General features: G+C 52.8%; 2 protein-coding genes across 3 annotated transcripts; one reads left to right on the forward strand and one right to left on the reverse strand.

Annotated features, from left to right (window-relative positions):
- Positions 1–125: 125 nt before the first annotated feature.
- On the forward strand, positions 126–4,874 carry PDZD3 (PDZ domain containing 3). Of its 2 annotated transcripts, none has more exons than XM_011964938.1 (11): positions 126–172; positions 587–614; positions 754–827; positions 1,142–1,353; positions 1,940–2,129; positions 2,238–2,374; positions 2,614–2,818; positions 3,029–3,225; positions 3,314–3,541; positions 3,670–3,870; positions 4,129–4,874. In XM_011964938.1, exons 1-11 carry the CDS (start codon positions 157–159, stop codon positions 4,156–4,158), a joined length of 1,518 nt encoding a protein of 505 aa, XP_011820328.1. In that variant the 5' UTR covers positions 126–156; the 3' UTR covers positions 4,159–4,874. The 2 variants fall into 2 exon arrangements, with proteins under 2 accessions (XP_011820328.1, XP_011820329.1); XM_011964939.1 differs by having other exon boundaries at positions 2,238–2,332.
- Positions 4,875–4,904: 30 nt separating this feature from the next.
- Positions 4,905–10,880, reverse strand: CCDC153 (coiled-coil domain containing 153). The gene is made up of 7 exons (XM_011964940.1): positions 10,811–10,880; positions 10,440–10,512; positions 9,939–10,010; positions 8,762–8,881; positions 7,822–7,914; positions 5,368–5,498; positions 4,905–5,114 (listed from the first exon to the last, which is right to left on the reverse strand). Exons 2-7 carry the CDS (start codon positions 10,498–10,500, stop codon positions 4,971–4,973), a joined length of 621 nt encoding a protein of 206 aa, XP_011820330.1. The 5' UTR covers positions 10,501–10,512; positions 10,811–10,880; the 3' UTR covers positions 4,905–4,970.
- Between the last annotated feature and the right edge of the window lie 1,744 nt (positions 10,881–12,624).

Below are 12,624 nucleotides of genomic sequence, written 5' to 3' on the forward strand. Positions count from 1 at the left end.
AAAAAAAAAAAAAAAAAGACTCTCACTGCCGTTAACCATTACCCCACTGCTTCCACAGCGTCTTCAAGGAGGCGGGACCTGGGAGGGGATGGGTGGGAGGGTCAGTGGCTGTGATGAACCTTGTCCCTACCCCAGCACTGGGTTGCTGATCCAGCTATGGAGAAAGCTGCAGGTAGGAGGCCAGGAGAAATCCTCTGCAGGGGACTTTGGGACAGGCAGGGGGCCGGCTTGGAGGCTGAAGCTTTGGGACCAGGGCACACTTGATTTTGGGGCTTGGAGCCCTGAGGCAGGTAAACAAGTCAGGAGAAAAGTAGTGAGTTGATATGTCTGTCTTCCTGGTCCACACCCTGTACTGATATGCTCAGATTTATGTGCCAAGGACTTGGGGGGAGGGGAAGGGAGAGGACCGCACAATATTCCTGTGCGTATGGCAGTGAGAAGAGAAGACCCTTTTGGAGCAGAATGGAGGGGGCATGCCCTGAGTTTGGGGGTTCCCCTGAGTCCTTTTAGTTTATGCCAATGGAAGAGGCATATCTGGGGAGAAGAATGTGACTCTCCTCCTCTCACCCACTTCTTTGCTCAGTAGATCTGCAGGACGCAGCCTCGTTAACTCTGTAAGTGCCATGAGGGTTGGGGCAAGGGGAAGAAAGAATCGGAGGCAGGGAAGCGCTTCACTGCCATTAGCACCTAAAGGAGATCCTGGGACCCAAGTCCAGCTGCCAGCTTGTACCTGCTTCCCCTGCCTCCTTGCAGGAAGTTTAAGTTTAACCCAAAGCTGGGCATTGATAATCCTGTCCTCTCACTGGCCGAAGACCACGACCCCTCTGGTAACTCCCTCACCCACTGACAACCATTCCCTTTCCCTGGAGGCACCACAACTCCACACAGCCTCCCATCTCCTTGGTAACCACTCACTCGGTCTCCCTCTGATAACAGCCTTGGTTGGGAGTAGAGATAGGAGGGGCCAGGCGTATTCTCCTGTCCCAGTCCCTCTGCCCATGAAGTGTTCACCCCACCACCCAACACCCAACCAGGCAGAAACTGCTTGTATCAGGACACAGGGTCTGCCAGGCACATGGCGAACCTGTACTTGGGCTGTGCCCTCTCCTCCCCCTTTTCTGCTGCCCACCTCACCCTCCAGATCCCTGGAGCCTGGAGCGGCCTCGCTTCTGCTTGCTGAGCAAAGAGAAGGGCAAGAGTTTTGGCTTCCACCTGCAGCAGGAGCTGGGCAGGGCTGGGCACGTGGTGTGCAGGGTGGACCCAGGCACCTCTGCCCAGCGCCAGGGTCTTCAGGAAGGAGACAGGATCCTGGCGGTGAACAACGATGTTGTGGAACACGAAGACTACGCGGTGGTAAGGCTGTGGTCCGGGAGAGCATGCTAGCACCTCAGAAAGAGAAGCGGGTTGCTCAGTCCCCTGGGCACTATGGCAGCAAGGCACAAGCCTCACTCCCCCACACCCCAGGATTTAGGAGTGCCCAAGTCAGAGGGGTTGGGGAAAGCATCTAGAAAGCTGATTCCCGCTGGGTGCAGTGACTCATGCCTGTAATCCCAGCACTTTGGGAGGCCGAGGCGAGTGGATCACCCAAGGTCAGGAATTCAAGGCCAGCCTCGGCAACATGGCAAGACCTTGTCTCTACTAAAAATACAGCAATTAGCTGAGCGTGGTGGTGGCGCCTGTACTCGCAGCTACTCGGGAGGCTGAGGCAGGAGAATCACTTGAACCCGGGAGGCGGAGGTTGCAGTGAGCCGAGATTGTGCCATTGCACTCCAGCCTGGGCAACAAGAGCGAAACTCCATCTCAAAAAAAAAAAAAAAAAAGAAAAGAAAAGAAAGAAAAAAAGCCTATTCCCATGGCAAAAAAATGTGGATTCCAGGGAGGTCCTGGGGGTTGGCAAGAGGGTCTAGACCAAACCCATGCCCACGTGCCCTCTGTCCAGGTGGTACGCCGCATCCGGGCCAGCGGTCCTCGGGTGTTGCTGACAGTCTTGGCACGGCATGCACATGACGTGGCCCGAGCTCAGCTGGGAGAAGATGCCCACCTCTGTCCCACCCTAGGCCCAGGGGTCCGGCCCCGGCTGTGCCACATAGTGAAAGATGAGGGTGGTTTTGGCTTCGGCGTCACCCATGGTGAGCCCAGAGGGTGCGAGGGGGTGGCAAGGATGAGGGATTTCAGTCCCTGTTCAGGGCAGGCAGGCAACAGACTGGAACTTTTTTTTTTTTTTTTTTGATTTCTAGGCAATCAGGGTCCTTTCTGGTTGGTGCTAAGTACTGGAGGAGCAGCTGAGCGGGCAGGGGTGCCCCCCGGGGCCCGACTGCTGGAAGTGAATGGGGTCAATGTGGAGAAGCTCACTCACAACCAACTCACCAGGAAGGTGTGGCTGCCTGTCTCCCACTCTCCTCCCCTAGTCTGGGCCTGGGCCCCACCTCGGGAAGATGCCTCCTCCCCTATGCACCTAACCTCCTTATCTGGTCTCCTACCTTGATCACCATCCTGCCCCTCTACAGTTTGTGCCAGGCTCCACTTAGTGCCTGGGAGGAGGGGCTGTGGGGGGAGCATGCCTCTTCTCTCCCTGCCCAGGTGTTATACTGATGCCCTGCTGGGTCCCCACAGCTTTGGCAGAGTGGACAGCAGGTGACCTTGCTGGTGGCAGGGCCAGAGGTGGAGGAACAGTGTCGCCAGCTGGGATTGCCCCTGGCTGCACCCCTGGCAGAGGGCTGGGCACTGCCCAACAAGCCCCGCTGTCTGCACCTAGAGAAAGGGCCCCAGGGTTTTGGGTTCCTGCTCCGGGAGGAAAAGGGCCCTGACGGTCGCCCTGGTGAGTGGGAGCCCTGGGGGTGGTGGGGGAAGGTGGGCCTTGGGGTGGGCACACAAGTGTATATACACCTTTCAGTGCACAGAAGAGGTGTCCCTGTCTGAGCTCTGGCCCTGGGCCGCCTCTTCCTGTTCACTCCGGGGTCAGTCCCCTGGTGTGTACACAGTGGCCTAGGATAGCTGGAGAGGAGCAGTGAGGATGTGTATGCCCCAGGACAGTTCCTGTGGGAAGTGGACCCGGGACTGCCAGCCAAGAAGGCTGGGATGCAGGCTGGGGACCGGCTGGTGGCTGTGGCTGGGGAGAGCGTGGAGGGGCTGGGCCATGAGGAGACAGTGTCCAGGATCCAGGCGCAGGGCTCCTGTGTCTCCCTCATTGTCGTCGACCCTGAGGCTGACCGCTTCTTCAGCATGGTGCGTGCTGAGGGGCAGGGGCTAGGGTTGGGGCAGGAGTGGAGCAGGGCTTGGGTCCAACAGATTTGCTCTACCTGCCACCTTCCAGGTTCGCCTATCCCCACTCCTCTTCTTGGAGAACACAGAGGCTCCCGCCTCTCCCCAGGGCAGCAGCTCAGCCTCACTGGTTGAGACAGAGGTCCCTTCGCTTGAAGACACAGGCGTGCCTTCTGTCCCTCTGGGCTCCCGACAGTGCTTTCTGTACCCTGGGCCTGGTGGCGGCTATGGCTTCCGACTCAGCTGTGTGGCCAGTGGGCCTCATCTCTTCATCTCCCAGGTGACTGATGCCCCATGCATCTTGGATCCTTTGCTGCCTGATCAGTCTTCCTCTTCTTCCCTCCCAGAGCCTTAAGCCAGCAAACTTTCCCCTGGTGTCCCCTGTTCTGCATGCCCCCACACCACCAGGTGACTCCCGGAGGCTCAGCTGCCCGGGCTGGGCTGCAAGTGGGAGATGTGATTCTGGAAGTGAACGGGTATCCTGTTGGGGGAGAGAATGACCTGGAGAGGCTTCAGCAGCTGCCTGAGGCTGAGCCACCCCTCTGCCTGAAGCTGGCAGCCAGGTCTCTGCGGGGCTTGGAAGCCTGGATTCCCACTGGGGCTGCAGAGGTGAGGAAGAAGAAACGGATGGGACTGTGAGTAGTTACAGAAGGGCAGGGAGGAGTGAGAAAGAAGGGCAGAGTGGGCGAGGTACAAGGTGAAGCAGTGTGGGGTATGCAGGTTGGGACTTCAGGTTGTGGTAGGTGGGGACAGAAGGACCGGTGAAATAAGCCCCATTCCTGGGCATTGCAGGGCAGGGGTGAGAAAGAAAAAGGAACTCTTCTGGGTGCCACCTGGAATGACCTTCTACCTCCTCTCTCTGCACAGGACTGGGCTCTGGCCTCGGATCTGCTGTAGAGCACCTCTGCTTGGTACAGACATACTCAGGGGCTACTGTGTCTTCACTCTCCAGCCCGAGGTGGTGGAGGCAGGATTGCTCTCTCTAAGCCAGACTGGAGGAACTCAGGCACCACCAATCACAGGCTGGCCCAGGTGCTCCCCTGCTTCCTGCAGGCCCACCTTCTAGCAGAGGGTGTGGTTGGAGGCCTCAGGCAGGTTCCTGAAGGAGTCTGAGGCTCCAGAGGATGTCATATGGGAGTCTGGAGAGCTGTGTCCCAGGGATGAAGGTGTGGCTGTGGGTCTGGCTAGGATTGAAGCCATCTGGACCTTTTCTAGATATGACTCCAGGACACTTGAGTGTAATGCAAAAATTTGGAGACCAGCTATGCCTGCCCTCTGTGGGTGCCTTAGCATTGCCGGAGGGTGGGCTTGGTCACCGTTGCATTTGTTATAGAAGTGGCCGTTCCCCATAAATCTGACTGCCTGTGTTTGTGTTGGTGGGGGTAAGGGGCAGTGGTGTGAAGGGACCAAAAGGGCCTCAGGCTCAAGGGGTGGGATGCGGCTTCTGCAGGAGAAAAGGTGAGACCTGGTCAAATTTCTTTCCTATCACTGAGTCTCAGGGATAACGGGTCAACCCAGAACTGAGAGGTCTGCATGAGAGCCACTCCTAAAAATAAACAAAACAAAAGAAAAAACAAAAAAAGAAGAAAACTAAATAAAAATAAAAATAAAAAAGATCCACTCCTCTCTGCCAAAAGGCCAGAGCCCACAGCTCTACTGAGTTCTACATCAAGACACTTTATTGCTGGCGCCTCAGAGAACACTAGAGACTAGGGGCTGGTGGCCTCAAAGATCCAGGGCGGTGAGTCCAAACTGGCGTAGCTGCTCCTTGTGCTGGCATGGAGTCTAAATGCCGTCCCATCCCACTGCGACTTGATGGCTCTCAGCTTGGCCAAGAGCCTGTCCAGACTGTCCTGCAGACATCAATATTTCAGCCCCCAGGAAGAGACAGGGAAGGAGTGAGGGCTGCCCCAGGTTGGTTCGTAAGCTTTCCTTGCCCAGTAGACATGGTTGTATCCCCTCTCTGCCCTCAGGATAGAGCAGGGCTCCCTTGGAGATACTTCTTCTCCTTACCCCTGGGTTGTCAGTCATCACACTAGGTGGGGTTTGTGGGCATGGGGGAGTCCTGGGTACTGGGATGACTGGGATCCAGGAGGTGGCGCTTACCTGTAAGATTTCCTCATACTTTGCCTCCATGTCTGCCACGTGGGTCCGAAGCTGAGACAGGGCCTGGTCCCGCTCTCTTAGAGCTTGTTCAGCCTCTTCCCGGGCAGCCGCAGCTTCCCTTTGGCATGCCTCTGGGGGCAGGCAGGATGAAAGACAGCAGGATGGTGACACTCTATCCTTGACCAGTCTTCAAAGGTATCTGGAAAGGAGACCTTGAATGGGCTCATTCCAGACTCCCCCAGCATCACCAACTTTCCTGCAGTCCCTGTAAAAGCTGAAGCTCCACTGAGGTATAGCAGAGAATGGTGGGCTTGAGACAGAAGGCTCCAAAGTCGGATTACTACCTAGGTGACCACAGACATGTCTCTTTCTGAGCCTCAGTGTCTTCATCTTTTTATTTATTATTTATTTATTTATTTATTTAGATGGAGTCTCACTCTGTCGCCAGACTGGAGTGCAGTGGCATGATCTCGGCTCACTGCAACCGCCGCCTCCTGGGTTCAAGCAATTCTCTTGCCTCAGCCTCCTGAGTAGCTGGGACTATAGGCACATGCCACCACGCCCAGCTAATTTTTTAATTTTTATTAGAGACAGGGTTTCACCATGTTGGCCAGGATGGTCCCTATCTCTTGACCTCGTGATCCGCCCACCTCAGCCTCCCAGAGTGCTGGGATTACAGGCGTGAGCCACCGCTGCTAGCTGGTGTCTTCATCTTTAAAGAGAGAATGACACATCTCTCAGGGCTATGCTGTGACCTTTAAACATGGTAATGGATGACAAAGCACCTAGCTAGTATACAGGAAGTGCTCAGTAAACATTGATTCATTGGCCGGGTGTGGTGGCTCACGCCTGTAATCCTAGCACTGTGGGAGGCCGGGGAAGGGGGAATTACCTGAGATCAGGAGTCCTGGCCAACATGGTGAAATTCCCATCTCTACTAAAAATACAAAAATTAGCCAGGCATGGTGGCACACATCTGTAATCCCAGCTACTTGGGAGGCTGAGGCAGGAGAATTGCTTGAACCTGGGAGGCAGAGGTTGCTGTGAGCCGAGATTGCGCCATTGCACTCCAGCCTGAGCAACCAGAACGAAACTGCGTCTCAAAAAAAAAAACAAAAACAAAAAACAAAAAACCAAAAAACAACAACAACAAAAACAAAAACAACTGAGTTATTGATTGACTTGGAATTTGAGGTAAAGCAAAGATTAGGAAAGGAACCCAGGGTCTGAATGGCAGATAAGCAGCTCCTGGCCATCTATAGCTAAACCGAAGGCTTTTTTTTTTTTTTTGGTTGGAGTCTTACTCTGTCACCCAGGCTGGAGTGCAGTGGTGCGATCTCGGCTCACTGCAGCCTCCGCGTCCTGGATTCAAGTGATTCTTCTGACTCAGCTTCCCAAGTATCTGAGATTACAGGCACATGCCACCATGCCCAGCTAATTTTTGTAATTTTAGTAGAGATGGCATTTCACCATATTGGCCAGGCTGGTCTCGAACTCCTGGCCTCAAGCAATCCTCTCGCCTTGGCCTCCCAAAGTGCTGGGATTACAGGGGTGAGCCACTGAGCCCGGCTGAAGGCATTTTTAAGGTAAGAACACTTTGGGACCAAAATTGTGCAAGAGCTCATGTGTCATGCTGAGATATTTCAACATTATTTTGTAAGCAGGAGGCAAGAGAAGAGAAGCAAAGGCTTCCTAGTTTTTAAAAATATTTTTGCTTATTGGGAGTGTTTATTCATTTATTTAGTGAACAGTTATTTAGGACCTACCGGGTGCTAGGTCTTGAAGATATAGAAGTAAATAAGTCAAACATTTTCCCTTAGTTTCGTTGTAGAAATCAGCTAAACTAAAAGGGAATATGTTTTGCCCACAAGAGACATGGCAGCAGTGGGGAGTTAGGTAGGGCTGGACTTGGAGAGGAGGAAATGGGGTGTGACGCCTACCTCTTCTTTTTTATTTTTATTTTTTTTTTTGAGACAGAGTTGCTCTGTCACCCAGGCTGGAGTGCAATGGCGCGATCTCGGCTCACTGCAACCTCTGCCTCCCGGATTCAAGCAATTCTCCTGCCTCAGCCTCCCGAGTAGCTGGGATTACAGGTGTGCGCCACCACATCCGGCTAATTTTTATATTTTTAGTAGAGACGGGGTTTCGCCATTTGGCCAGGTTGTTCTCGAACTCCTGACCTCAGGTGATCCACCCGCCTTGGCCTCCCATAGTGCTGGGATTACAGGCCTAAGCCACTGCGCCTGGCACCTCTTCTTTACTTACAACAGAGATTCTTGGCATCCCGAACCCTCTGCTCCAGTCCTCAGTGGTGGAGGGTCACTGAAAGTGGGGAAAGTGATCCCAGAGCCCAGGTGGCAGCTTTCTGGAGCAGAGACTTTGAAGTCTGCCCCTTCATGCTGGCCCTTGCTGCAACTCTTGGAGACAAGGGGCTTGGGGGGTGGGGAAACCTACCTAGCTGCCCCCGAAGGCCCTTGACTTCTTCCTCCAGCTGCTTGCTGCGGGATTGCATATCCTCCTGCAGGGCATGGCACTGGCGACTCATCTCTGGGGTGGGGGCAGTAGGCCACCAGGGACCCAGGTCGCAGATGGAGCGATGGAGAAAGGAAATGAAGTTGTGGGTGGGGAAGATTCTACTTGGTCTAGTGGAACAGGAGCACAAAGGTCTTCTTGGTTCTTCTTCTTTTTTTTTTTTTTTTTTTGAGACGGGGTCTCGCTCTGTCGCCCAGGCTGGAGTGCAGTGGTGCGATCTTGGCTCACTGCAAGCTCCACCTCCCGGGTTCACCCCCTTCTCCTGCCTCAGTCTCCCGAGTAGCTGGGACTACAGGCACCTGCCACCACACCCGGCTAATTTTTTGCATTTTTAGTAGAGACGGAGTTTCACCGTGTTAGCCAGGATGGTCTCGATCTCCTGACCTCGTGATCCGCCCGCCTCGGCCTCCCAAAGTGCTGGGATTACAGGTGTGAGCCACCACGCCTGGCCCATGGTCTTCTTGGTTCTTTTTGTGATTCTGAGAAGCTAGAGACCATGAAAACCTGAGGAAAGGAAAGGAAGCCCAACCCACCTCCCCCACCATACAGCTTTGGATGGGGATGCTAGTCCTTCTCCCCTCCCATAGGATGGTTGAGGTGATGGCTATGACTGCATGTGTATCCTACACAGCATCAAGCACATGGCACCAGGCATCCTGGCAGGCCCCTGCCTGGGATCCCAGGAACCTACCTGCCTTTGATTCCTGCAGGATCCTGCCTGATTTGTACTGTTCGGGGAAGACCAAGACCAGGCCTGGCAGTCGGAAGCCCTCCTTGTTTCCCTTCCTTGCATCATCTGACCCTGCTGGTTGTCTTCCTCCAGGCCCCTGTCTCCTGCCCCGCTGCTCAACAGACCACACACCTGCATATATGGCCTTCCCTTCACTTCGGGCCCCTTCCAGCTCAGCCTCCACCCTTTGCAGCCTCTGCTTCAGCTGGTCTTCGGAAGCCTTGGCTCGACGGGCTTCATCCCTCCGTAGAGCTGTGAGCAGTCCCAGAGCCACTGTCAGGACTGGCTGGGGCCCACTAAATCAGCCCCCATGAACTTGATGAATTTTGCCCGTCTCTAGAAATCGGGTGGCGGGGCGTCCAGCCTCTTATTCTCTCTCTGGGTTTTGTTGTTTTTGTTTTTTATCCCTAGAGTCTCACAGGCTCCTCATTATTAAGAAGTAAAGACTCTCTCCATGTTCTGCCTATACAAAATAGCTTTCCGGATAGCCCGGCATGGTGGCTCATGCCTGTAATCCCAATATTTTGGGAGGCTTAGGTGGGAGAATTGCTTGAGGCCAGGAGTTTGAGACCTGCCTGGGCAACAGAGTGAGACCTTGTCTCTATAAGAAAAATAAATAGGGCCAGGCGCAGTGGCTCATGCCTGTAATCCCAGCACTTTGGGAGGCCAAGGTGGGAGGATCATGAGGTCAAGAGTTCGAGACCAGCTTGGCCAACATGGTGAAAACCTGTCTCTAATAAGAATACAAAAATTAGCCGGGCGTGGTGGCTGTGTGCCTGTAATCCCAGCTACCTGGGAGGCCGAGGCAGGGGAATCACTTGAGCCTGGGAGGCAGAGGTTGCAGTGAGCCAAGATCGCGCCACTGCACTCCAGCCTGGGCAACAGAGCACAAGACTCTGTCTTAAAAAAAAGATAGTAAAATAAAATAATAAAATAAAATAAATTTTAAAAAAGAAAAATAAATAAATAAATAAAGTAGCTAGGTAGGGTGGTGTGCACCAGCTACTCGTGAAGCTGAGGTGGGAAGATTGTTGGGGTCCAGGAGTTTGAGATTACAGTGAACTATGATCACACCACTGCAGTCCAGCCTGGACAATAGAGCAAGATTCTGTCTAAAAAAAAAAAAAAAAGCTTCCTTTATCAACTCTCACTGCCCACCCCTCTCTCATTGTCTTTTTCCACTAGGGGATGGTTAGGGTTCAACTTAGCCCCCGACTGTATCTCCAACTCTCCAATCCCCCAGGATACAGAAATGCCCCATTTCACTTGCCCTGTTGCTCACCCCCATGCCAGCTTCTACCCTCCTTACCCAAGTGGTCTCGGAGCAGCTCCTTCTCCAGCACTACCAGCCTGTGCCTGGACTCAGCCTCCACATCTGCACCTGCTGTGGCAAGTGGCAGAGCCTCAGCTCTTCGTGATCTCAGCATTCCTCACTCTCCTTGCGTCCTCGCCCCACACCCTGCACTTTTGCCACAGGAGACCTGAGGACCACTAAATGAGGGATCCATGGTGGCAGAGTCTACTGAAGTCAGCACTGTGTCCTTACCAACCAGCACATAACAGATATGCAAAATACACATGACAAATATATTAGGAAGGCACAAAGCTAGATGGTGCTTAAAGGAGAGCGTGAGTGACCATTTCCCCACTTCCTCAGCTCCCTGCATCTGACTTCAAGGACACGAAAGAGGAAGGTCAAGAGAGTTCCATCCTGTCATGTAGAAGGCTGAATTGTCTCTGGAGGAGCTCTGCGTGGTCTTCATGCCAGAACATGGAGAAGCAGGGGGCACCTCCACCCACCATGACTCACCCCAGTTCTTTTTCTTCTGCGCCCCAGATTTCTTCCCTTTTTCTTTGTTTTTAAGTGGCATCTCCTTGCTGTCCTGGGAGAAGGAGGGGACCTTATGTTTAGGTCTGGACACAGGGATGCTTTCCTGACTGAATCAGGAGTCTCAGGGGAGTCTCCTGGTTCTACTCCAAATTTGTCTCTCATACTCTTCAGAAAAGTCAGTTCACAGTCTCTTTGGAACCTCAGGCAGGGTTGGGGTCAACGGGGAGGGTGAATTTTTTTCTCTCAACCAGGCTGACTGTACGGAAGTCACTCCTCACAACTCTCTTTTAGATAAATCCCTGTACCTGCTCCCCTCCCTCTTCCCATCATCCTCAACCCCCTCTTCCTACCTGTAGGATCCTCTCCTGCCAGTGTTGGGGCTCCCTGTGGAGTGACCCACCCGTGGGGAGTGGCAGAGAGAAGGCCCAACTAGCGAGGAGCCTGAGGCGGGGCCTGGGTCCTGGGAGCCAATCCTTGGTGGCAAATTTCTCTTGAGGGCAGGACTGAGGGCTGGAAGGTTGGGTTTCGGGAGGCTGTATGTTGTCCAGGCAACTGGGAAACATGGAGTTCGTAGGAAGGTGGAATGGGCTAAATCAGCTCACAAAGCTTAAAATATCAAGGTCTCAAAGGGTCAGTTCTTTCCTTATCCCAAAACCCTAAGTATAGTTTGAAAAGAAAGGGCTTTGGAGACTGATTGGTTATGATTCATTGCCATGTAGACATGGCCTGCAATTTGGAGACTTCCAAATTCAGATGTACACATCTGAGATAATATGTTGTGCTGATACAGAGGAAAAGGACTGACAATAGCCATGTTGGACAATTGACATCCCGAGGTCCCATCAGCAAAATGACATTAGTAGGTTTAAAACTGAAGATCTAAGCTGGGGGCGGTGGCTCATGCCTATAATCCCAACATTTTCAGAAGCTGAGGCAGGAGGATTACTTGAGGCCAGGAGTTCAAGACCAGCCTGGACAACACAGTGAGACCTCATTTCTACAAAAAATTAAAAAATTAGCCTGGCAGGGTGGTGCACACCTGTTAGTCTCAGCTACTTGGGAGGCTGAAGCAGGAGAACCACTTCAGCCTGGGAGGTTGAGGCAGCAGTGAGCTATGATTGCACCACTGTACTCCAGCCTGGATGACAGAGGGAGACCCTGTCTCAAACAAACAAACAAACAAACAGACAAAAACCCCAAACCACTGAAGATCCTCTTCAGTACACTGTGGAATGAGGGTAATAAGTACAGGAATAGGTAGTCGAGGGCGTTTCCCACTTCAGAGAAATGAGACACAAAGGAACAGCAGACCCATGGACTCTAGGGTACTGACCTAGAGGGATGCAAGTGTGCAGGAAAGTGCTCAGGTTAGAGACAAGACATTTGAGTTTGAGTCCCAACTGTGGATATGTAAACTGAGGCAAGCCATTTGACTTTGCTCAGCATCAGTTTCCTGATCTTTAAATGTTTGATTTTGTAGCTCTTGAAAAGCCTGTGTTTTAGCTGGGTGTTTACATGGCTATCTTCTCTCCTAGTGACTTAATCTATTGCTACATTTCCCCATTCCCTTGTGTGGTTGATTTTCAGACAGGTGTTGAGACATTGCTTTGTGAGGCTCCCTGCAGCATAGAGTTGGTTGGGGCTCCCTCTAGTGGACTTGTTTCACCTTCTCCTGAGTTTCCCACATTTTTGCTTTTAAATTATTTACTGGGCAATATTGGGGGTGACTCCCTTTGGGGATACTTCTTAGTGTCCTGCTGGAGCCAGGAGTGGCTGGAATAATTAATGTGGGGGAGAGAGTATGACGGGTGGCCCTCCCTTGTCAGGCAGCCTTCACTCTCCCTGCAGCTCTGTGCTATCCTGAGGCTTGTCATCTATCTGCCACTTGGATCTCTGGGCACCATACTGGTTAGAGTGAAAACAGCAGACACTTCAGGGCTTTTCTCCTTTTGGATTAGGGGACCTGCAGACCGTTTCTTTAGGTTTTTTGTTTGTTTGTTTTGTTTTTGTTTTTGTTTTGAGACGGAGTCTCGCTCTGTTGCCCAGGCTGGAGTGCAGTGGCACGATCTCGGCTCACTGCAAGCTCCTCCTCCCGGGTTCATGCTGGGACTGCAGGCATCCACCACCACGCCCCGCTAATTTTTTTGTATTTTTAGTAGAGACG

This window comes from Mandrillus leucophaeus, unplaced genomic scaffold, assembly GCF_000951045.1.
Source record: "Mandrillus leucophaeus isolate KB7577 unplaced genomic scaffold, Mleu.le_1.0 Scaffold71, whole genome shotgun sequence".
Lineage (NCBI taxonomy): Eukaryota > Metazoa > Chordata > Mammalia > Primates > Cercopithecidae > Mandrillus > Mandrillus leucophaeus.